Here is a 25428-nt window from a genome sequence, read left to right as displayed (position 1 = left end):
AAGTTTGTTCGTGTTTTTTAACAGCGTTCCTAAGCGTTTTGACAAGGATTGTGGCCGTCTTAATCCTTTACACCATAAAATCAGTGTCCATGTTTTTCATACTCTTGCTAAACGTTTCCTTTGGTATTGACAGAGAGAATTCGTGTAATAACCAAAGCTTCTAAAGTTGGAAATCATTTCCTTTACTCTTACGATATTAAAAAATTATTCAGCAGTATTATTGTAAGGAGAAATTGGACGCTGGTCACTCTTAGGGTTTAAAGGTTTAAAGGAAACGTAAATAAGTATAACAAAGTGGATTAAGAGTGTTAACTTTCGCAGCTATAGAAACCAAAACTAATTTTAAACAGACACAGAAAAGTACCAAAGACCCTTCAAGTTAATTTTCTCTAATCATCCTCACCTTTCCTTCCTATTTCTGTCTTCTCTCCTTCTTTCTGCTCTCTTTTCCTTCTCCCCTTTTTACGTCTTTCCTTTTCTTCAAGAAGAGAACGATAAAAAAGTGAAAGTTTTCTTCTCATCTGCCAAATTATTTTCCTTTTTTTACCTATATTTTAGCAGATAACTTAACTTGGTCTGGCTGACGTCATGAATATGTAAACATAATAAAACACGTAAAGCAGAGCAAAAAAATTTGCATGTTAGACTGACACGTTTGATTACTGAACTTGATGTCCACCTGCTCTCGCCGCAAAAGGACTTGAAATTTTAATATTGCTTTGGTTCTTCTCTAGCGATTAATTTTCATGAGGCATGTTCATCCTGAAATCAAAATAAGGGTCACAAACGATCGAAAACGAAATATGATGAAGCTTTTTTTTAAAATGGATATTACGCAAGTCGATTATTGCGACTTCCTGTCTACGGACCTTTGTTTATTTCTGATGATTGTCCGAGTGAGAGCATGTGCACCATAATACACAAATACAGTACTCCATCCGTCAACTTAACTGAAGGATCGTCCTGAGCTGGACGTTAAATCACTACGAATATCCCTTGATGCCCAGTGAAAATGTAACCACAGTCCAGAGAGCAATGTCGAATGGTTTGCAGACGATTGCCAAAAGGTTTTCTGCTTTTATAATCGTCATTTATTTTCTTGACGCATCAACGCTTTCTTCAGGGAAGTATGCATCTCTGCACGGCAGACTCTCGCAATCGAAACGAGATCCACCGTCTCCATGTCATCTCCGTTGTGTCTCAGATGTCAGCAAGGTAGGGAGATAAAAATCATTCGAAGTGCTTGAATTATAGAATCAATATCTGGTTGAATTCTTAAGAAGACATGCTTCAATAAAACGCAGTTACGAATGCTTTAATTGGAAATGTCGTGACTTATGCAAAATGATGAAAACTTTCGGTTACCAACGTTTCACACCATCGGATTCTTCACTTCCCGGATAACAAGTCGAGCGAAAAACTCCATTGTTTTACGAATTTTAATTACTAAACAAGTTATTATTAGTAGTTATTAAGTTATTACTAAATTAGTTATTATTAGTATCAATTGTTATGACATTTCGTATCAGTGTTGATTTGCATCAGAAGAAGCAAATATTTATTGTAACAATTTCAATAGTTCAAATGCAGTTGTTAAATGGCATCTAAATCTTGCGTATAGTATACGACTCGCTATAATAAATGCGGCAGAATTGGGAGGAAATGGCCGGTTTTTTTTTTTACCTTTATTAAGGAATGTTGTCTTGTGATTGAAAAGAACGTCGACAAAAAGCTTGCCAATAGAATTATTCACCAAATACGATACAAACAATGCTTAAAAAGAAAGTTTGGTAAGGGGGTTCAAATCTGTGAAGGGGGGTCCATATCCGCTGTGACACTGGTTCGAACATCAAACTTTACTAGTGCCGCAACGTTTGAAACAGTTAGGTTCGACAGATTTGTTTGGGTCCACCTACCGTTCTATTCAACGGGGCTTGTCGAATAGATCGGCAAAAGATCAACTTCATTCCATACATTAAACCGTTTCATGTGCCGAATATAATGCATTTGTTACAAATACATTAAATAAATAAATTTTAACCCAGAGTCCTGCATGTTTCGTTTATTTGTCATGCGCACACAACTTGGTTTGCGACAAAATGGTAGGGAGAGCGGAAAACATGTGTTCCTCTTGCACCGTGAGCTCGAAATATACATGCCTGAGGTGCGTGAACTACTTCTGTATGCCACCAGCCTGTAGTTCTTTGTAGCCGATGACAAGTACGAACTGGACGAGGAACGGTGCTGTTCCTTTGGGAAATGAGTAATATAAGAAGGCAAGCTAAATTCAAAACTCGTTTCCTCCTGGCAGCGAGGTCGTTTAATTCTAAATACATCTTGAGTCGCCCTCTTCTATCCTCCTTCATCGCATTTGCAAGAACCTCTTCACTTCCACAATTTGTCTTTCCCGCATTTTTCCGCCATATGGGTAAGCAATAACCGCTGACTGCAATATAGTCATATTCACTTTTTCAATTAAGTTCAAGTTAACTAGGTTCGACATTTGAATCAACTGTCGAATGTTGTTATTTAGGTCGATCCAAATTGGTATTCAGTTCAGCACATGTAAAGTTTGACGTCTGAAACGGGCCTGAAATGTGTTTTTCATCAGCTGCATTGTATTCGTATTACTTGTAGTAGTTACTAAATTAATGTCCTCATTAATGGATAGGATGGAAACATGACTTTTTTTGGCCCGTGTCAATGTTTCCTAATTTTTAGCCGGCATAAATGCATTCTGTGCTATACTATTGTGCTCTGTCGCAGTTTCTAATCACTATTGGTTTGCATACGAGTCATCACCCTTTCAGTTTATTGTGCCTGCCCTTGCAACGTGTCTTATCTTAACAATTTGCTGATAATCAATGGCTCTGTGAAATGAGTCCTTGCTCCTCCTAAGAAAACTATGTCAAAGAGCAATATTAACATGGTATAGAAATAAATCATTTAAGGCAAAGTTATCACAGCATCACAGGTTGTTAACTCAATATTAAATGGGACTTCCTATAAGTTATGTTTGTGTTGATTACCCATGTTGCTGTTGAAATGATTATGATGATGATGATTATCATTATTATTATTATTATTTCCATTGTCATCATCACAATTATGATAATCATACATGAAGTTATATGATGCATGCCATCAGTTTTTTTAACAGTTTCCTTTTCCAATCTCTTACCAATGATAAACACCTATAGGAGGTAAAGGTATCATGAATGAGTTGTCAAAGTCTTCATGGAAACTAATTTTAATAGACTGACTCTTGCAATACCTTCCTCTATTTACAATAACTATGAGCATCATAGTAAATGTCAGCCAAACTGGACTAATAAAGCAGCATTCAGTAACAGGTTGACTGTTACTTGAAACCTGAAAAATAAGATCTAACAAATTCTTTGTAAAATATTGGGTCTGTTTAACTTTTGTTTTGCTAGGTGATTTCTTTTGAGGAATGTGTCACAAGTTGCCAAGAAAAATTATCTTCACACAGAGGTAAAATATACATGTAGATTATACTCATTAAGTTGCTTACTAATTTAGGTCAGATGTACATTATGCGAGTAAGCCTGAAATGTAAACATCTTATTCAGTGGTGCAAGATGGTGTTGTGATAAAGCATTATGTAGTATGCCTGACCTACCATGTGTGATGCTACTTTGGCCAGTTGTTTGAAAGGATTTGAAAATATAACCAGGGATAGGTTTAACAATTGGTCTTGATTTTTCCTTTTCTTTTGTTGTGTTGTCATGGGCCTGGTTGCTCAAAGCTAGGTTGAGATAACTCAGGATGAATGTGGAATCTGATATCAGATTTGCATCATTCCTTTTATTTGGCTGAGTGTAACACAAACCTGAAGATAACAAAATCTTCAAAGAATGGTAAACCTCACTAAAATGTTACAAAATTACATTAGAATTTTGCATCAATCATGGGTTATCTGAGTTGTGTTTTGAACAAGTCACCCATGGTTAAAAGTAGGTAAGAGTGGATACACAAGGATAGGCAAAGATGCTTTTAAAAACAATTTGTTTACAAGAGTCTTCCAGCCCTTGATCATGAAATAATAATTTTCAATTTCCTACATTCCCAGAACTGTTATCACGTCAAATAGGTAATCTGAGTAGATTTCACATTTCCCATGGGAGTCACCTGATAATTATAGACATCAGGCAACATTGACAGTTGTCGTATTTTAATGTTTTGTCTACATGTTCTAGAAATCTGTCAGTTCAGTGTAAAAATTCAAAACTAAACTGGCAAAACAAATTCAATTTAACACTGGGATCCTTTTGTAGTCCTTTAAAACAAACTTCAAATGAGTAAGGGCAGTGTGGAGTTTTATAGTTTTGATGTGCTCATTGGAAAAGTTTCATTTCATAAGTTACATTTCTGTTTGTAACCTTGAAGTTTCACAGTAGTAGGTACCTTCCTTTGTTGTGGGTGTCCACAAATTAATTAAAATCTATTTCCACCCACTATGTCTCTATTAAATTCAATTTTAGACACAATGCACAAAAATAGGAAAAAAAGAGATAGTTCTTCCATCAGGCAACAGAGAAGTGCAGAGTACCAAAATGGTAAGTTGAAATAAAAAAGCAAGGATCCAACATTCAGGATGTACATGTAATATTTAAAGTGTTTTCAGGACTAGTCTATCATTAGCATATCTGGTGTGTCATAAGATGAAAGGTGAAAATGCAACACCTAAAGACTACAATAAATCAGTGCACATTCTGCATATAATTTTAACCAGCCAGTCAGCAGAAGATTGGTACATACCTTAGTAAGTCTGATTTAAGCTTTAACTGATGAAAAAGAAAGGAAAAACAGAATTTGATGAGAAGGGAGGGATTACCGGTAACATCACTATAGCACATAAACAATTGACAAAATTTTGATATAGTGACTTATAAAAGAGGTTTATGAAAACTCTTTTAGATTAGCAAATTTTCCACTATATGTTACAGATGAGCTTCCCTAAATCACGTTAAAATGGAAACTGATGTGTATAAACATGTTTACTTCTTAAGTTACACATATTAAATAACTGTTTATGTATTGATAATGTATTAGAAAAAAATCTATTTCTTTTGGAAATTTATCAACAGAGTGCATGACCTCTGCTGTACAGTCAAGAAACAAACCACTTCCTGTTAAGATACGTTCAGTAAAATTCAAAGAAAAGGATATTGATGTTGTGTGGGAGAAAAAGAATTCTTCCAAAACAGGTAGTGGAATGGTTCTGCCATGCTTCAGTGGTTGCAAGTAATTAATCAGGAATAATATGTTGAATGAAGATCTCAAGGAAATACCAATTTGAAAAGATCACTGTATCAAGATTACTATAAATTATCCTAAATTGTAAATGAGGAACAACAAATAATTCCCATCTTGATTTATTGTATGTAGTGTTGAAGTTTGAGGTTCTGTACTTTGGTAAATGTAAGACACATTTTAGTTGAATAAACACTTCTTAATTTAAGATCTCTTTGCTTAGACTAAAGAAAATTAAATCATTGTCTTCTTGACAGATTATAACTGGTCAGCTTATGCATTTATCTACAAAGTTCAATGTGATAGATGCATTGATGACTCAGTAGACAAGTGCAAAATTATTCCAAAGGTAAGGTTTGCATATTTCTTTTTCCAAAAGGGGGAAATTGAGTTTCTTCAGACACAGGCTTCATATTGCAAGATAATGTTAATCATGAGGACCTAAACCATGGTTATGGTTTTAACATGACTCCATCAATTTGAGTGCTTGAGTGGTAAACAACAACTTTAATTCAATGGTGTGTAATAGGGTAATCATTAATGTCATTATGGTCATTAGCATCTTAATCAAAAGTCTTTTTCATGGTGATTCTCATAACAATTAAGGAAAATAGACATGTCCATTGATAATTTGTGTGGCTGCTTTTTACTGGTTTCAATTATATTTCAGGGTAGAAAGTAATTTATCATAATTTGGCCACCTAATGGACTACATACAGTATGGTTTATTTCTAATCCCCTTGTATCATATCTTAATATGATGGACCTTAACAGTGGAAAAATACAAGTCGTAAATCAATATCTTTAGGGGTACTTTAACTTCTGATTAAATGGTGGTATGGTCTTTCATAATGTGTTATGATTACATGATTACAGATATATTTTTTGCATGATCTGAAAACCTTAGAACCAAACAGATTATTCAGTGCCACTGGCTTATTGGGAAAAGCCTGAACATCTTTTTGCTGCAGTATGTATAACCTAAATCAATTTATAATTTGTATATTACTTAATTTGCGGCATTATCATCAAGAATGAGATGAATAGCAAAGCTGATATTTAACTTTTCTAAATAAAAAGGTACATGTAATATAGTTTGGTCTTTTTGCAAGCACTCAGCAGTATCTTTCTGTTATGCAACTTTGCCATAAGGTAGTTTTTACTTGGTTTTTGAGATATAACTTATGCTCACAGTCTCTGTCTTACTATATATTATCACTTTGAAGAAATACAATTAAGGTATTCCCTTGTTCTGGTTGAAGAAGTTAAAAAGGATTTTTAACAGAGCCACATGAATTCACATTTTTTATTTTCATGTGCCCTCTCCATGAGCATCAGAGCTTCTTCACCTCATCAGATTTCCTGTTTTTAGGAATATGCATAGTATTATTTGCTTACAATGATCCCAAAATGTATGGGTGGATGGGAAGGTTAAAAGGACCCACCCAGTCATTGTTGCTCAGTCATTGATTCTAAAGTTTTGTTACATTGGTAATGCTGTTGCTATTAATACCAGTAATTGTGTTTTGCTTGGGTTTTCTTTTCATTTGTTATTGTTAGTAGTGAAATTGCCACTTCATTTTTTTGCTTTTTTTCTGTCCTTAGGTTGTGACCTTCCCATTTAGCAAAAAAGCTCCTGTATCTCTTCAAACGTTTTCTCCATATGGTAAGAATCCATCTTTTTTCATCAGCTTGGAAGTCTTAAAAGCTATGATGGATGCATTGTTCAATGGATATTTTCTAAGAAGTGAATAAGGTTCAAAAACAATTAGTGAATAGAAGTATGATGAATACCATCTAGTAAATGTCATAATTCAACCTAGAAAATTCTAATTGGATAAATAAATATGTATATATATGACTTATTTTCAAGCAGAACTTTATATTCCTGCCCATAAAATTGAATCTTTCTGGTGTATTTGCAGCCCCTGCACGAAGAATTCCTATGCTAACTGAAGCTAAAAAAGGTGGTAAGCCATACTAATATCTGCAGTACATGCACAGTATTCTTGTAAACCTCTGCGTTGTATAAGTAATGAACATGTCACCCCTAGATCTTCTTTTTCAGATTTCAGCATGCTTATAATTAGCTGAATTTGATAGAATATCTTCAATTTGCACTTAATTTCATTGTTCTTAGGAGACACCTAACTTTTCTTGCGTGGTTTGTTGTTACAGACACAGTTAAACTTGTAAGCTCTATAGTAGGAGGAATAGTAGCAGGAGTGGTTATGCTTTTGCTGTTGTTTGCTCTAGTTAGGAAAAGGCCATGCCAAGGTAAATGCTGAACTTCTTATGATGTAATTGGTATAAAGAGTCATGTGTATTCAGATTAATGCTGCTAGTGTCACTCACTCATTTAAACAATCTTCCCCCAGACACAGTTAGTGTTGTTGATAATCAAACATACCTACCCATCCTTCAACAAATATTACTAGTTGAATGTAAGTAAAGAGTTTGATTGCAGCAGAGCAAAATTTTCTTCCCACCAGTTTCATGCCTTATAGTGCATGAGGGTTATAGTTAACAGTTCATATTTACTCCATATATGCAGGAATTATTGTTGGTGTACATCAGATAATTAGCAGAGCAGTTATTTCCATTGTATTGTCTTAGTTTATTTTGTTACTATTTAAACCTAGCACTCAATTTAGTTTGTCTCAACATTTTCTCAGGACCATTATAAAATTTCAACATCAATTTTGAAGAATGATGACAATATTTCTGTTAATAGCCAACTCAGGACTTCAATACTCTTATTATTTCGATAGGCTGAGTTACTTTGTATCACCAACATATTGACCTGTGGATGTAAACATGAAGATTTAGATATATGAAAATTCACATATTTGCACTGCGGTGGAAAGATGAAATTAGAAGATCCTCGCAGCTAAGAACACTACTGAAACTAGTAGTTGTAAGTAGGACCTGAAAAAAATTTCAGGCCCGTACGGGATTTGAACCCATGACCTCTGCAATACCGGTGCAGCGCTCTACCAATTGAGCTAACAAGCCAACTGGGAGCTGGTCAATGAATTGGGTACAAATAAACATCCGAGTGAATGAAGATTTAGATATATGAAAATTCACATATTTGCACTGCGGTGGAAAGATGAAATTAGAAGATCCTCGCAGCTAAGAACACTACTGAAACTAGTAGTTGTAAGTAGGACCTGAAAAAAATTTCAGGCCCGTACGGGATTTGAACCCATGACCTCTGCGATACCGGTCGCAGAGGTCATGGGTTCAAATCCCGTACGGGCCTGAAATTTTTTTCAGGTCCTACTTACAACTACTAGTTTCAGTAGTGTTCTTAGCTGCGAGGATCTTCTAATTTCATCTTTCCACCGCAGTGCAAATATGTGAATTTTCATATATCTAAATCTTCATTCACTCGGATGTTTATTTGTACCCAATTCATTGACCAGCTCCCAGTTGGCTTGTTAGCTCAATTGGTAGAGCGCTGCACCGGTATCGCAGAGGTCATGGGTTCAAATCCCGTACGGGCCTGAAATTTTTCTCAGGTCCTACTTACAACTACTAGTTTCAGTAGTGTTCTTAGCTGCGAGGATCTTCTAATTTCATCTTTCCACCGCAGTGCAAATATGTGAATTTTCATATATCTAAATCTTCATTCACTCGGATGTTTATTTGTACCCAATTCATTGACCAGCTCCCAGTTGGCTTGTTAGCTCAATTGGTAGAGCGCTGCACCGGTATCGCAGAGGTCATGGGTTCAAATCCCGTACGGGCCTGAAATTTTTTTCAGGTCCTACTTACAACTACTAGTTTCAGTAGTGTTCTTAGCTGCGAGGATCTTCTAATTTCATCTTTCCACCGCAGTGCAAATATGTGAATTTTCATATATCTAAATCTTCATTCACTCGGATGTTTATTTGTACCCAATTCATTGACCAGCTCCCAGTTGGCTTGTTAGCTCAATTGGTAGAGCGCTGCACCGGTATCGCAGAGGTCATGGGTTCAAATCCCGTACGGGCCTGAAATTTTTTTCAGGTCCTACTTACAACTACTAGTTTCAGTAGTGTTCTTAGCTGCGAGGATGTAAACATGTTTTCATGGTTATGATCTCTGTGAGCCTGTTGTTATCATTACTACTCTATATTTGAACTTCTCACTAACATCATCATCATTATTAATCATCTCCATCAGCTATTTCTGATCAAATTTTGATTTAGAGTTTCTCCTGATTTTTAAAGGAAGCACCCCTCGTATGCCTCCACCAGAACCCCCGAGACTAGAAGAGAAAAAAGACGAAAAAGGTGGGCTTATCTGAGATTTTTTAGAGGACAATGTTCCTGACCATAGTTCATTAAGATTATTATTGTAATGATATAGATTTGTAGGTCGATAATACACGTGCATTTGTAAACAATGAGTTACTGGGATAACGGAAGCGTTTGTTTGATCCTATAACGTTGGAGGTTCCATAGAGGTTAGATGGCGGATGGGAAGCAAATGTATCAACATCATTAACATCTCTCTTCTTTTTTCCTTTTTTTTTTTTCTTAATCTTTGGTGCTTGTTCGTCGTGTGTTTCAACGAGTCTTATGTGCAAAATTTATTTCGCGCGAGCTACGGCAGCTTTTTCCAGTGGATAATTTCTTACTGAAGAAAGAGATAAGCTTACGCAGTTGAGATGATGAATCGTACTAACGCAGTTTCTCTGATTTAAAACTGAGTTACTTGTTCCAAAACGTAACAACCATTCTGTCTTGTACGTCCAGAAATCACTTGCAGCTGTTAGCTGAAGCTCTATTATACTCCGATGCCCTTACCTGATAAAAACCTTGGATCTACTTGCGAAGGAATCCGGAAAGTCCTTCATGGATACTGTGCACGACAAAAGACACACATGGCCATAATTTACGATTTCTTCCCGGCAAATTCTTCATTGTGCAAAGAATTTTCATCGTTTTCGCTTCCTTTCCTTTGCACTGTCTAAAGAATTAATCTTGTTAAGAAAACAGTATATATATCGTCATCTAAAACCACAATACGCGAAGATACACGATGACCTGATGACCAGTCGCTTCGTATGCGCGCTTCGGTGATGAGCAAAATGGCAGCCGCGGCATGCGTTTCCCGCGCTTTTTTGTCCACGAACTGATCACCTGAACTCAGGTATAATGTTTCTCCAACCTTCAGTTTACCAGGAATGGCGATATTTGGGCTACCGCAGCTAGTCTTGAAAGCTTCTTACGTGGGAAATAGATTATTTTTTATACTTAAGCCACACGAAATGCAAGGAGTGTAAGGGATTCTTTTGCCGCTCCCTGAGGATTTCTTTAACGCCTAAAACATCTATCAGGATGGTGAAAAAGATTAAGCAGGAAATATTACCAATTATGTTCTCCCTTTTTTCTATTTTTTTTAACAGAGCTATACTACACCTGTTATTATCCAGAAAGTGACGCTTTTCGAGACGAAGTGGCCTCGATTGTGAACTACTTTCGCCAGAACGGTTATAATGTCATCATGGACGTTATGGTGTCTACAGAAATAACTTCCCAGGGTCCTACGCGTTGGGGAGAAAGCCAAATTAGAAAAGCTAATAAGGTGCTGGTTTTCTTGTCACCTGGTTTGATAAACCTCGTTCTGGATGGGTGTGAAGGCTTCCAGTCTCAGGTAAATACATGGTACTTCTCCTTTTTCGGATGCTCGTTTGTTCTTGGCCATCTGAAAATCGTACAGTGCGTTGGCGCTAAGGCTCAAGATGGAAAAATACGTTGAATCTTGATTACAAAAACAACGATGGGCGTGATTTTTAATATACAAAATTCTCGTTTATTGACTTTGCCGTTACCGACGGAAGTCTTTCAGGTAAACGGCCAAAATCGGCCTGTGGCAAATCTTGCAGTTGTCGATTTTCGTTCTTAGCCGCGAAAAATACCATTATCAAAGCCACTGAAGACGTAATTTTCGGTTTTTATTTTCGTATATTGGTTTTCTTCGCCTTCTTTTAGTGTTTTAGCCGCGATAATCCAAGAAAGTTCCACAAACTACCTTGTATTGAGATTCGTGAGGGCTTTGCCGTTCATTCATCAACCCGACCGAGTGTCACGAAAGGCGAGTGACATGACAGCAGCTAATTGGCGACATCAAACACATGTGAAAAAACATCGTATTTTTTTTCACGTGTGTCGTTACGGCTTTTCTCAGGGTTTAAAATCCTTGTATAACACCATAGTTTATATGATAAATATTTATTTTCTACGATGAATCTCTTTTTTTCGACGTAATCCTTTACGCAAGTCAAAAGAAATTGGCAAGCAGTGATGCATCTTGCACTTATGATAGAGGGAGAGGAAGCTCCAAACAAAACACAGATCGAACCTAAATGAGTCAGTAAATGTTTCAAGATAGTTAAATTTTAAATACTTCAAATTGGATAGTAATATACGATCATGCCGTTTTCTAAATTTTGGCTTCAGACAAGGAGTAAAAATACTCACAGGTCTGTGGAACTATGACATCCTTTGGCCCTTCACTTAGATCTGCCATTAGTAAGCTGAAAAACCTCAGTTCAGAGAGTACTCCGGGAAGCGAGGTGTTTCGATTCTCAGAGTTTAAGTAGCACGGGAAGATATGATTACTCTCAACTTGCGCGATGCCTTTGTTACGTTGAGAAATAGGGGCTACTGATAAAATGAAATAAACACAAATTTGGATATCTGACGGCATTTCGAAACCTTGTCTTTTCAGGACACCGACCGCGTTTGGATTGAGCTGGAAGCACTCCGAGACTTATACACCCGTACTCGCTCAGCTTCGAAGATGGTTTGTATAACCCTACCCGACATGCCTTTGACTTCAGAACCCCTTCCACTCTGGGCCAAAGTTATCTACAAGTGGCCCGATGATGCTTTGGAAATCTTAAAGCGTCTTAACGACAGACCGAAGATATTAGCAATTTAGAAAATGCCTGAAATCTTGCAAGCTTAGATCAGTGGCAAAAGTCATGGAGTGTATGACCTTTTCCGCAGCCTAATTGCTTTCCCCTTCCCCTTCCACTTCCACTTCCCCCCATCCCCAATGCAAGGATGAGTCCTCACTGAGTTGCCATTAGAGGACTTTTGTTGCGAAACAAAGAATATGAGAAAGGTATCTCCTTTCGGCCTTAACCCTTAAAATCCCAGAGTTGATCAATGAGGGATTTTTCCTTGCCATTGCAATACGTTATCGTGAAACAGATTTAGGAGAACAGACAAGCTTATCAGCAGGGGGTGCTATCTTGCTGTAGAACCAATTTTTCCTGTCGAGTGTTTTAGAAAACTTATGTCAGTCGTTAGCTCGTGTGTTGCATTTACAAGAAAAGAAGGCAAATCATATATTCCGTGATGGTAAAAAAGAAAAGGGAACATACTTACTGCAGTAAATGATTTTATAAAATAGATTAAGCGTTTTAAATTCCAGGATTTAAAATATTTATCTTTTATTAACTTATTTACATGATATTTAATGGTGGTCTCATTAAGATGTAGTTTATTATTTATCCTCGGCTAATATGCAAGCCTTTGAATATACTAAATCTGGTAGAAATTAGAACGGAATGGTTACCAGTGCCCCGGAAATCTTAACCTGCGAGCGTGCCCTATTTATGAGTGCCTCGAGAAAGAGAAGCAAGGGGTCTTGTTCTGATAGTTGTTAGTGCCAGACCCTCCCGAAAACCTATCTCTACAGCGCAAGTCTGCAAGGAGTCATATACTAATAACTGTTAGTGCCAGACCCCCGGAAAACTTCAGCCAGCAGCGCACCCTGCAGCGCTGATTATAAGGGCTTGCTCACAGCCGGATATGGAAATCACGTTAGTGGGTATGTGAAATGTTAATAACGGGATGAAAATCATCAACATACATAAACATTAAGGCGACAGAAAATTGAAAACGTAAAATTAAAAGATAGCAGTAAGCGAGAAACTTCATGATTTTCATGCTATTGAAAAATAACGCACATTACTATAGGAAATAATGTTTGGTACAATTTGTAGCGTGCGTTAAGGATGCAAATTAGTCAGATTATGAATTATATATTAGTAATAATAGCAATAGATCATAGTATATATGATTTACAAGATATTTGTTTGCGCACATGTCAGTTCGGACGGAAGGTATAAGCAAGTCGATTTGATTTTGTGGAAAGAATCAGGCGCCCTTTGATCGTCTTTTATCGTTTTTAAGTTATTTTGTCATTTTTTTCCCTTTTTTTTTTCTATTCTTTTTCTCTTTTATTCCTCGGCGCTTATCATTAACATACGAGCAGTTAGATTTTGATTCATAGTTGCGATTCCGTTTCATTCATCCGTCATTCATAATCAAATCAGAATTATTAAAGCAGATCATGCATTTCATTTTTAAAGATGCATCTGAAAATAGTCAGATTGTATGCTGTATGTAAAAGTGCGGACACAGGAACTATTAATTTTTTTATCAGTAAGTTGATATTTCTATCATATCTATGATTGTTAAATAAGAATACTTTTTGGAATACAAATTTCATCAACAATGAAGCTGTATTAAGTTGGCCACTTGAATTTAACTTTTCTCTATACCCTTTAGGATGGGTGTGGTTTAGGCACGAAACGACGTTTTAAGGCATGTCGCTGTTTGGTGAAACCCCCCCACTTTCTGCCCCGTTGTTGGAAGATCAAGTAAAGAAAAACATTTCCAACTTTTTAAGTTGACCCCTGATGAACAAAGTCTTAAGAGACTGTCAAAACATTAAGTTTAGGATAAAGAAAAAAAATACCCGATAAATGTTAAAAAAAACTTCAGAAATTACGAAAAATCGCAACACCCGGAAAACAAAGCGTTCTTTTCTTTCTCTTGAATGTCGTTTTTAATGTTAGTCGTTCCCAAGCCCCCTTTATCTTGGAACAAAGGAAGCCTGGAAACGAGGTTGGCTTTCGGTTTCGATTTATGTTTCAGTGTGACGTCAGCAGGTCTTTCCTATGCTTATGAAACAATTCTGCAATATCATTCGTCCATTTGAAATTGTTATGATAAGTGCTACTCCCGGATTGGCGACCCTTGTTGAGCCACGTTACATAATGATTGACACAGCGAAAATTCAATAATCGTGCTGTCACTATCGTGCAGTGTACGTGAAACGAACCTTCAGTGATCCAAAAGGTGAGCGCACTGGAAAGCTTTTCCAAGCGTTTTTCACAAATGACTTTTCTTTTTCCTTTTTGGATCGTTTTAGTTAATCTACACATTGGTAAAAATATTACATGAGTTACATACAAAGGTCACGAAATATATTGGTAAACCAGTCTCTTGCTGTAGAATCTCAAATGGGTTTAGTCTAAGATCATAACCTGGCCGCCAACTGCGATGTTCAGCTCTACATGACCCTACCGATTAGGCCATAAATATTTGTCAAAGGTTCTTCATCTGTGTAAATAACGTGATTAAACCAGCTAAATAAAATGACTGGTCGACTGTGACGAGAAGAGCGCCGCACTGAGATGAGCGTTAATCATCTGACCTATTCCTTTAAATTTTTTTTGTGTATATTTTTTATTTTTCCCTAAATCGCATATCTTCATTGTCGAATTGCTGACTAATTTGACTCGGGCGAGTACAGTTGGTCGAAATTGAAAAGTTTTCCCTTGCGGCATTTCCCGCGCTCGGATAGATCTTGAAGAACTTTTCAATTTGGACACAGTTAACCAGTTTCAGTTACCCTTTTAAAATAAATAAGTGAATTTTTGGTCAAAACGCAGAATATACCAGTTATCCTGTAACATGTTCTAGGCTTGCCAAGTCATGATATTTTGAAAAGAGGAGAAACTACATTATTCTCTTTTGAAATAATTTGCTAATTTATTCCCTCCAGATTCGCCCGGGGTCTTAAAATGTTCTAAATTTTACGGTTAGAGAGTTCCGAATACAATGCACTCCTCCACAAGCCATAATCTGTCGTAAAAGTTTTAATCCCAAATAAGGTTCAACTTAAGGCCTTAAATTTCCAAGCAGTATTCGATTTAAGTTAATCATTATGGTAAAAAAAAGGCAAATTAAAATCGATTAATGGATCTCTCTCGCCATGACCGCCAACATTAGGTTATTCGAATATTAATTTTTAAAGCGGGGAGACTTTTTGCATATTTTCTTTGAACCACCTTTTTTTTAAGGAGGGTGAGGCGGGATAAATGTAATTAAAAATATTGAACAGCAAAATGTGAACTTGATTCAACAGTTTCCTAGCAATTTTCTTTCAAAACGTAAGTTGATATAATTTATGCTTGTAAAACGCACGAAGTTACCATAATTAACAACTTTTGTACGCTTTTTATGAGTACAAAGTCTGGGCTTTTACAGCCTTTTTTCAAACCATTTTAATTTTTTTGGCATTTTCTAGACTTCATGTGATAAATTTCTTAAAAAGTCTGATCAGATAAGATGTTGTCAAGGATTCGCCGCAAAATTTAAACCAGCCCAGTATAATGTTCCTCCCAGACAAAAGGATGCCATGGGTCGAGAAAACGTATCTAGGAAGCTGAAAGTCTCTAGTTTAGTACGAATTTCTCGACACTAGTTTCAACCTGGCGTATTTGACCGAGCCATTCGATCCCTCGTCACACCACGAATATTTTCAGGGTGTGTGTACCTGAAAGGCTCTTGTTAGCCGCCTGTCGCCCCCAGACCAAAATATGTACGCGATTAGTTTTACCGAGGTTGTTGCACACTTGGTTTTATCGCATTTCACTGAAAGATATACTCTTAATTCAGAAGCACAAGTGGTTTCCTTTTTAGGTACAGATTAGTTTCTTTCAGCCGAAAAAAGGCCTACTGTATATGGTTTTCACTTGAGGTGGGTGAATGTTCAAAAAAAAAGGAATGACTCGCAATTTGGCTCTTTAAGAGTGTTTACTGAATCACCTCATCTTAGTTAGCGTAATTTCCTCATTAAACGCTCATCTTGATCTTTTGCTAATAAAAATAAATAATAATAACTTTATTTGTATAGTGGTATATACAAAAGCTATACATCGCTTTACAATCAAAAAAGAAAATACCTAACTAACAATAACACTAAAACAAAAAGTCAAATGAAAGCGAGTCTGAAAAGATAAGTTTTCAATCTAGATTTAAAAACATCAACTGATCCACTTAATTTAATGTCTAAGGGAATATCATTCCATTGCTTTGGGGCAGCGACCGAAAAGGCCCTGTCCCCATAGCTCTTCAGGCGCACATTCGGTACTTCTAATAAATGTTTGCCATTTGCCGTTGCCAAGCAATCCTGCGGTATAATAATTCTATTTCACAAATTTTTGTGATATGCACTGCTCTCTGATTGGCAACACCTTGGCCGAGCCACCTTAAATAATGAGTTAACTGGCAGAGAACGTTTAACAGTCCATCTGTTACTATCGTGCTGTGTACATGACACTTGCTCTCTGAAATCAAACAAGGTGGGTGCACCGAAAAGCTTTCCGAAACGTTTCTTTAGTTTAGAAATTTCTTTTTGGTTAAAATCATTTTGAGAAATTTCAAGAAATCTATAAATTTGATGATAGTCTTCTGTGGGTAAACTATAGTCATATGCCATAGGTTCCCTGGCTTAGAAGTCTTAAATCATGATATGGTAAACAAGAGATAAGCAGTTCTTTTATAACGCAACCGAGCTAGCCTCAAAAATCAGAAGAAACAATTTGAATAAACCAAGCAAAAGGTAAAATGAGGGGTCGACTGTGAAGAGAAGAGCACCCCACTGAGACTAACGTCAGCTGTCAAACTAAAATTTTTCTTGTTCAATTTTCCACCTATCACATATCTTTACAAATTAAAAAAGTGTGGTATTTTCATTCATTTAGGCTCCACAGCGTTTCTCTGTTATTTTTTCATTTCAGACAATCCCCTTGTATTTTTTTGCTTTTCTTAGTCTTAGAATGCGTCAGTAGACGGTTTTTTGCTTACCAACAATTTGGCTCTCAAATTAGTATTCAGAACCTTAGCTAGCCTTAATGTCTCATTCATACCTCGTTTCGCTCTCTTTGTTAATTAGCTTCCTATTTAACGCTTTTCATTGTTTCGTATGTTAGGTGTCTCTTTCGCATTTTATTAAAATTTCTTTAACATGCTGCCAATTAAATAGCTCGAGCTTCAATCAATCCAATATCTTCTAATCATAATTTTTAATGAAATAAGTATCCTCCATTATCTTCTTATAATTAAGGTTCTGTGTGTTTCGTTCTAGGTCACAATTTTCAAGTAGGTTGCGCACTTGACTGCTCTATCTTCACTTGCTTTTAATTTCAGCAGTTCTAATTTAGCTACAGTATAACTACTGCAACGTCTCACACCGTTTGCTGTATTCTAGATTTCGCTCGTTAACACCCTCTGTGACGTCAAACAACCTTTCGGCAACAGAAAATACAATAAATTAATTTTAATTTTCCCAATTTACCTCCATCACTTAAAAAGAAACTTGGGGACAGAGAAAAATTTTCTTTGTTATAAAATACGTTATGTAAAGACTTTTATTTTTTTCTTAGTCTGCGAGCAGGTCCTAAAGACGCACGTTTCTCCGCCCCTGAGATTTTAGACCTTCGGTTCCTTGATTGTTTTGCTACCTTCTCGTTACCGTTGCTTAACCCTCTGCGCCCTAACATAGGTAATCATATTTTCCATACTGTTCTCTGTACATTTACTAAGGTGCTGACAAGGATTTGTTTAACAATCAAGAGTTTCTTTAGTTGATGATCATTTCCTATATCCTCGTGAGATTAATGTGTGATACAGGGGTGATATTGTAAGGAGAAATTAGATATTAGTCACCCTTAGGGGTTAAAGAGTTAAGTCCCTAATAACGGAGGACTAAAAGATGATTTTTACGGCAAAGAGTAAGTGAGCAAAAAGGGTAAAACTAAAGAATACAGATCCACTTATTTCCATCTTATCGAATCACATTACATCCTTTGGTGTTCTACCTCTTTCTCCGACGAGTTGAACCTCACCGGCCCTGCACTCCTTAGTTGCCCCGCAAAAAGTGAATTTCTTTCCGTCTGCTCTCAGCCATTTTCAGGAAAAAATAGCTCGTGAGCAAACCCTCATTATTAACGCTTCGTAGAGAGCGTCTCTTAGCCGCGAGAATGTATGAGACACCAGGGAACGCAAGTCGGCGAGAGGTCTGTAAGGGTTTAGTTCTGGATCCTTAGCTGTAAAAATTGTCCTTTTAATTCTCTTTAACAATGGTAAAAAGAGGGCAGCTAAAAAAAAAAAAAAAAAAAAAGATTTAACAGACTGAATACTAGCTAAACACGTGCGCTTTCAAATTTCGTACAATTCCTGCATGGCCCGCCTATGCAGAATAACACCATGAAAATGCCGTAATTTGTGCAGTCTGGGGACGAGAATCCCAACAGCAAATGATTTTGCCACTCCGAATCCAAAAGTATACTATGGGGGGGGGGGGGGGTCTAACGCCGTTAGCTGGAATGCAGTGAACGCATCGAACTTCTCGTAACAAAATAACGACGAAATGCCAGTTTCTAAATCCCGATTAATTTCGTCTGAAGTGGGCGTTGGAAATAGTCTGGTTGAAAATATTTTATAAAGGATGTAACAGACGACAGCCACCTTGGGCACCCCCCTTCCCCTCAAGTTGGATCGATAAACGCCTCTGCGCTAAATCTTTCCACAGCTAAGTTTGAGACAATTCAAGAAATTCAATCCAAAGTGTTTCTATAAAAGGCTTGGAATGAAGACTATACTGACAGAAACCAAGTCATTCACTTTCTGCAGTCATTCATTCATACAGTCACTCATTTGTTTATTTTTTTCCCTTTTTTCCTCTTTTCATTTTAGCATTCATTGAGTTTATCAGACGGTCATTTGTTCAATCAGTCATTCACTCTCATTCGTTCGTTTCATTCATTCATTCTCTTACTCATTCATCCATTTTTTCATGCATTAATTTATGTTCTATTCCCGCTTTTCACCCATTTATTCACTTTGTTTCTCTTCTAGAAATCGCTTTCAGGTATTCTCACAACTATGAAGTTTGCGCTTGTTACTCTGGTTGCCTTGCTGTCAATCACCTGGGTTAGCTCCTCCTTCTTGCGATCCAAATTGAAGCTTGACGACTTTAAAGATGAAGAGCCATGGGTAACTTTTCCACATTATTACTTATTTGGTCGAGTTTCATTCTTCGAACATTTGCTTTTTCACCTTTTCCCTTTCATATGTAGACTTGATGTAATCAAAATAAGTTTCTTGTCCAGAACATCACCATAATGTCACCATAATTATGATGCATTTGACCCTTAAACTCCCATGATTGACCAAGACAGAATTTCTCCTTACAATATCAATACACTATCAAGCAGACAAGTGATGAGAATAAGGTAAAATATCAATTAAGGGATTATTTGTTGATCCAATCCCAAATTCTCCAAACTAACATCACAAGAACTGTATGACAGACAGTAAGGAGAATTACCAATGAGATCATGGGAGTTAAAGGATTGAGAGGAAGTAAGCCAAAAACGGAGCATTTATAAAACTTAAACAAAGAACATAGTATCGCGCCCTGATTAGACATCTTTAAAAGTACAGTCGTATAGTTGACTTAATATGAAAATTGTCTACTTTCATTGTGCAACATGGCACTCCACTCTATCATAAACCCTTTACGCTTAAACATCAGTATGCATATTCTCCAGACTTTTCTCTGTACATTTCCTAATGTGCTGACAAGGAGAATTTGTTTAACAATCAAGAGTGTTTTTGGCGATCAATATCCCTCTTTTCTCATGATGTAACTGTTTGATTTAAGGGGCGATACTGTAGAGAAAAATTACATGCTAGTCACTCTTGGGGATTAAAGTGTTAAAGATCAAAGTTTTGGTGATATTTAAACAATTTGGGAAGAAATTAATGAAAAAGAATCAACAGAGTCTGTTCAAAAGTCAAACGTGGCACGCTTTTAGTTTTTCTTTATTTCTGTTCAGTTAAAGATCCCAGATGATCAATATAAATGAAACACCATCTTACGGCACGAGTGCCTTTTTACGCTCTTAGTGCCACATTTGATGTCATAAGTAAAACTAAATCCGTTTGTCAAAAATTTTGATGAAGGACTGTTTTCTTGTAACAGTGACTTAAAAGAAACCCGCAACTTTTGTTTTAATGACCAAAGGGATCAAGATATTGTCATGATAAAGTCTTGTAGGAAAACAAAAATACAAAATTTAAACCAGGAAGCGATTTTGACTAGTAACACACTAAATTCCGAAAAGAAGTGCTTTTAGTTAAATATCAATTTGACCATTTCATCTTTAGCTTGCAAAGCGTGAGCCTTGTCAGCCTGGATCGCACTGCGAACAAAGCTGCCTTACGTCCAGCCCTAATTTCTTGGGCATTGTGGGCACTTGTGAGAACGGAGGCATATGCTGCGCATACAAAAAGGTAAAAGACAAGAACTTTTATCCAAGAAAAAAAGACCAATATGAGCTCTCAGATTTTGTGAACCGTGAGGGACTTGGAAGAGGGGACTCGCATGATCTGGAAGATGAAAATCACGAGTCATAGTTTTGTTTATTTCTTAAGGGAGTAGCATTCCCCGAGCAACTTCGCATTTTATGGATAACCTTAAACCGAAAAATGTAAAACAAATCGACATGCACTTGTTACAGAATACCAGGTGGTCTCACTCATAGGTCAGGAGCTGAGGTCTCTCTCTAATGGCTCTCTTCTTTTCTCGTTTTCCTTTGCATTGCACCTTCTAAACCGAGAAACTGAGTAGAAGTCTGCTTCACTTTTGCACCAGATTATTTCATCTTCAACTTGCAATTAAATGCGCGGCTAAAGTATATTATCTCAAAATACAAAAAGATTGCCAAAGGCAACTGACATGCCATAAAGGAGCACTGGGATACCTTAGAATGGATAAGCATGAAAACGAATTGCATGCACAAATGAAGCACCTGAAAAATTGAAGCTATTTTTTTTTAGAGATGTTCAAAAGCTATCAATAGCCTTTTCTAGTGCGAATATAAAAAACAGATGACAATACAAAAATAAGAAATGATTTTATTAATCACCTGCCGACTGAAAGCGCGATTTGCATTTTTTTTCCCAAAACATCACAATGGAAAAAAGGGTTCTTCTCTTCCAGTTTCTCGTTAACATCAGTTTGTATACGGTAGATCAGAACTGTTCGAGTTGAAATTCATTTTAAAGCTACTACAAATTATGTTTATTGTATGCAAACACTGTAGTTACTCACGCCCATGTTCTTCCCTTAGTTGCAGGCTGATGCAAGCCCTCATGGTGAGGAAAAGTTCCGGCAAATTCACAAAGGATTTAATTCCTAAAACCCAAATTATACTTTACATGGGTCGTAGAAACAGTTATAAGGGATGTTATTCCGGAAAATAAAAATGGCTTAAGGCGATTGTTCACCTTCTTCTCCTTCTATAAATTGTCCGACTATTTTTCATATTTACCTTTTTTTTTTGGTTCATGAAAACAAAGACATAAGGATCGTTAAGATAACAAAAGTTTCTCTCCCCAAATTCGGATAGAAATCGAGCCAGTACACCTCTGTATCTCGAGAGATTCATTGACCTCGTCTCCGTTAGCCCCTTAACTCTTAAAGTGACCAGAAAGTAATTTCTCTTTACTATACCAAAACACTTTCGAGCAAGAACGATACGAGGAAAAAAAGAAAATATCGAAGGTGCATTTTTTTGATTTTTGCAACAAATTCTTAGCGTCAAATTATGACAGACAGTATGAAGAACTGATACTTAGTTCTTGGGAGTGAAACAGTCAGTACCGATAAAAAGCTATAAGTCGCAGCGAAAAGTTATTCCGTGAGATACGATAATTTTTTTTAACCCACGTTGCTGCCAGAGAATTTTGTGAGACTTTTTCAGGACCGACATCATTTATCAGCTAAAAGGGGGGAGGGGAGAGAGAGGGGCGTTTGTTGGAGCCAATCTTGGTTATGTCACGACAAAATTTACTGATCTCTCCATAAGACCCCGTAACATTCTCATGACCCTCCCTCCCTCATCATCGGTAGTCAATGTTATATAGTCCCCCCCTTAAACTCTGCTGGTGAAGACTGATCCCTTCCCGTTCCTCCTTTAAACCATGTGACCCTCCCCCCCTAAAAATCCTCCGCACCCCGCTACCCTTGGCAATAAAAATTACTAGTCCCTTATTGCTCCTATTTGGAGCAGAGCAGTACAAATAAAAGGTTTGTGGCAGACACCTTTTGGTGTAAATTTATTGTTTCCTCGTTATCACAACCACATCTCGACCTAAAGTTACCTTGATATATCAATCAAGATGTTCTTTTTAAAACCGTTTTTCAAAAAAACTTTCCTTATAATGGCTTCACGAGTATAATTTTAACCACTGCCATTAAAAATAATCGGTTTTAATTCGACAAGCAACAATATTCCCAACTATTTTTTTGTGACCAGTGAACGCGAAAATTCGACTCCGATGATGCACGTGTCACACACTGAGCATTAAGTACAGTGTACCATGTTTGGTTGGTATCACTAACAAACCAGAAAAAAAGGCCAAGTATTTCTTTTCTTGACGTAAACCAGGAAACTGAGTCGAGAACAGGAAGGGCTTATGGACTGGTCATTACTTTTGTATAGTTAGGGGATTTTGGCCATGTCACAGTAAAATTTACCTGATCCCCTCATAAGGCTATGTGATATTCCAATGATCCCCTTTATTGGCAGTGAATTGGCTGTAAACTTTCTACAGTCTCTCCTTAAACTTCGTTAGCGACGTAGCAACGACTGCTTCCCCCCTGTTCCCCCTTGAAAACTATGTGATCCCCTCAAAATCAACCACTTCCCCCCGTGAGATAAACAGTGAATGATCCCTTACTGATATAAATTTTCGTCGCTTAGCGTCAAAAGTTTCGGGTAGGTACCTATAAAAGAAAGAAAACCACGCAATTGAAACTGTAAAACAACGAAAGAAAGTTCGCTCTATTTTTTTATGTTTATCTTTTTCAGCGGGTTGTAAACCCGTCCTAATGAACACTCGACCCAGTTTCCCTGCTTCGCGTTCAGGCATAGAGAACATGGCTTGCTCCTTTATGCCTTAATATTCGACAAGGTGTTGTTGTGCATGCGTTGCCACTTTTTAGTTCACTGAGAGCACTGCCAAGATCCTCCGCTGACCAATAAAGCTCATTCTCGCATGCTGAACGGCAAGATTATCAACGACTAAAACGTCGCCATTTTGCCAACGGAAACCGGCAGCGCACGACCAAGTAACGGCTCTAATGTGCTGAAGAACTGCGGGCTCAACTTCGCTTCCATCACCATAGTAGGTCTGGTAGGCATACTGATGACTTGGTAGATTATAGTCTTTAAACCTGAAAACAGGGGAACTATTTTTAAAAAAAGAAAGAAAAGGGTTCAAAAACAAACCAAATGACTGTCCGGCTTAAAATGTCGGCTTTCTCTTAGAGGGTTCACCATGAATTTCTTGTCTCACAACATAATAGTTTCCAATCCTTAACCGTGAACGGTAGGTATGTACTTGGCATATTTTCCCATAGACAGTACAAAAAAATAGAACCCTGACGAACGTTGAGGAATCACCATTTTCTTCAGTTACTGCGACTTCTCTTTGATCATTCAAATCTCTGTTTTCATTTCCGCAAACGGCAAAGAACATTGCAATATAAAGGATACAAAGATGGTATCACAGGTGCACAGCATTACCAACCTTGGCATTTCTTGCAAGTGTGAAGTATGATGGGATTGAATCTGGTTAAACCAAACTGTCTCCCCAGTCTCCGGGTGTTTGAGCAAGGCGGGTAACACTTGCCAGTAAACCAGTGCTCCAGAAGGCTCCCACTTATAACTAAAACCATTTTGCTGTAAGAAACGTTCAGCAGTCTGGAAATAAAATGAAAAAGAACTTCTGTGTTAATTCTTAAATCTAGCGTCGCCTCTAGTTTATAAAAGCTATTGCAACTCGTTACAAACCTTCGTGTCCTCAGTCATAAAAACATCTTGCCATGGAAGGTAGGCAGCAGGCCCTCGTGAAGGAGCATAACGAACATAGCGTACTCCCTTTTTGTCGAAACTTTGGACAATTTTCGGGTCCAAGCGTGAAAGTATATCACTACTTCTTACGAGCGGTGTCTCTCCTCCACAATCCTTTCCTGGCTCTTGTTGGCAAAAGAACAAAAGCTGCGAAAATATAAAAAAGACAACAGTTAGTGTGAAGACGCATGAGACAAGAACTCAAACAGTGTATCAATCTGACGGTTGTACATAGCTTATTTAAATTTCTGAAACTAGAAGCGATTAGGGCTGTAACATGATTTTTCCGGCATCCAAATGGAATTCTACATCTCTCTCGCACTTTTGCTCCCCTGCATTCATAATAACTGCGATAGAGAATTGCTGTGAAATATCACGATGCGAGATGATGCTACACAAATCGAGTTTCTTGATAATCGCCTGTTTTGACTGGTTGCCTGATTATCGTCTTTTCTATGATGGATCGTGTAGAGTGCTTTATTACGAATTTTTTTAAACTCGTTTAGCTTTGACTGATTATTCCGAAATCCTTGTGTGGGTCTTGTGCACGAGGCTGTGCAAGACCAAAAACGAAGCTTAACTTTTGAGTAGCTTGTAATTCTACTTTCTCGAACTATAACTTCCGTCAGCGATCATGCTTGATCCAAATTAAAAGAAATTCTGACAATCAGTACTAGGACTAAAATGAGATGGGACTATTCCAACTAAAGTCTTGGCAAACACCTAGATTTAATCAAAGGTGTTACATCATATTCGGTCCAATATGAAAAAAGAGTTACCTTAGCAGGGTACACTGGACTATATGCCATCTCATTATGAAACTCAATGATAGCTTCCGGCGGCTCATCACTTGCTGTATATGTCCCAGAGTTCTTATCGAGTTCTTGACGTTCCACAGCACCACCTTCATAAGCCATTCCCTTGTAGCCGAGCCCTTGAGTCAGATTAGAGAAGTCAGCGGCTGTCTTAAGTGGGAGGTTTCGAATCAAAACAGCGCCGATGTGAGGCAGATTTTCCTGTAGATACCCCCGGCAACTGGTGACACAGTCTTCCATGGATTCGAGGCCTGAATGTTCGATTTTTATCGC

The 25428-nt window shown here is 37.3% G+C and overlaps 3 protein-coding genes across 8 annotated transcripts in view; 2 read left to right on the top strand and 1 right to left on the bottom strand.

The window, feature by feature from the left end:
• The first annotated feature begins 657 nt into the window (after positions 1 to 657).
• Positions 658 to 13814, top strand: LOC113665448 (uncharacterized). Of its 4 annotated transcripts, none has more exons than XM_089184440.1 (12): positions 658 to 1215; positions 3438 to 3495; positions 4506 to 4580; positions 5112 to 5231; positions 5535 to 5626; positions 6185 to 6247; positions 6883 to 6943; positions 7203 to 7244; positions 7456 to 7554; positions 9495 to 9557; positions 10676 to 10923; positions 12001 to 13814. In XM_089184440.1, the coding sequence occupies exons 1-12, from the start codon at positions 1000 to 1002 to the stop codon at positions 12211 to 12213; spliced, it is 1350 nt and encodes a 449-aa protein (XP_089040566.1). In that variant the 5' UTR covers positions 658 to 999; the 3' UTR covers positions 12214 to 13814. The 4 variants fall into 4 exon arrangements, with proteins under 4 accessions (XP_089040566.1, XP_089040565.1, XP_089040568.1 ...); XM_089184439.1 differs by having other exon boundaries at positions 7203 to 7247; XM_089184442.1 differs by lacking the exon at positions 658 to 1215 and adding an exon at positions 2062 to 2428.
• A 2792-nt stretch (positions 13815 to 16606) lies between these two features.
• On the top strand, positions 16607 to 21702 carry LOC149039055 (uncharacterized). The gene is made up of 4 exons (XM_089184468.1): positions 16607 to 16717; positions 19275 to 19412; positions 20589 to 20714; positions 21554 to 21702. Exons 2-4 carry the CDS (start codon positions 19302 to 19304, stop codon positions 21620 to 21622), a joined length of 306 nt encoding a protein of 101 aa, XP_089040594.1. The 5' UTR covers positions 16607 to 16717; positions 19275 to 19301; the 3' UTR covers positions 21623 to 21702.
• An 811-nt stretch (positions 21703 to 22513) lies between these two features.
• The window catches only part of LOC113665462 (uncharacterized), an 8320-nt gene continuing 5405 nt past the window's right edge, over positions 22514 to 25428 (bottom strand). For all 3 annotated transcript variants that reach the window (XM_027181159.2, XM_027181160.2, XM_089184452.1), the window contains exons 2-5: positions 25120 to 25428; positions 24281 to 24487; positions 24018 to 24190; positions 22514 to 23661 (exon numbers count right to left, since the gene is read on the bottom strand). The exon at positions 25120 to 25428 is cut by the window's right edge and continues 275 nt beyond it. In XM_027181159.2, coding sequence (XP_027036960.2) covers positions 23427 to 23661; positions 24018 to 24190; positions 24281 to 24487; positions 25120 to 25428 — 924 coding nt within the window. In that variant the 3' untranslated portion in view covers positions 22514 to 23426. The remainder of the gene's footprint in view (positions 23662 to 24017; positions 24191 to 24280; positions 24488 to 25119) is intronic.

Source organism: Pocillopora damicornis, chromosome 10 (assembly GCF_964200805.1).
Source record: "Pocillopora damicornis chromosome 10, jaPocDami1.2, whole genome shotgun sequence".
Classification (NCBI taxonomy): domain Eukaryota; kingdom Metazoa; phylum Cnidaria; class Anthozoa; order Scleractinia; family Pocilloporidae; genus Pocillopora; species Pocillopora damicornis.
The sequence above is the reverse complement of the archived record's forward strand: the minus strand, read 5'-3'. Positions and strand labels throughout refer to the sequence as shown.

Bases quoted from the DNA above. Each gene is read 5' to 3' on its own strand.
- LOC149039055 (XM_089184468.1), top strand. From the start codon at position 19,302: ATGAAGTTTGCGCTTGTTACTCTGGTTGCCTTGCTGTCAATCACCTGG. The intron at 19,413-20,588 runs GTAACTTTTCCA...TTTCATCTTTAG, and splicing joins TTAAAGATGAAGAGCCATGG to CTTGCAAAGCGTGAGCCTTG. The intron at 20,715-21,553 runs GTAAAAGACAAG...TTCTTCCCTTAG, and splicing joins TATGCTGCGCATACAAAAAG to TTGCAGGCTGATGCAAGCCC.
- LOC113665448 (XM_089184439.1), top strand. From the start codon at position 1,000: ATGCCCAGTGAAAATGTAACCACAGTCCAGAGAGCAATGTCGAATGGT. The intron at 3,496-4,505 runs GTAAAATATACA...ATTCAATTTTAG, and splicing joins AAAATTATCTTCACACAGAG to ACACAATGCACAAAAATAGG. The intron at 10,924-12,000 runs GTAAATACATGG...TTGTCTTTTCAG, and splicing joins GTGAAGGCTTCCAGTCTCAG to GACACCGACCGCGTTTGGAT.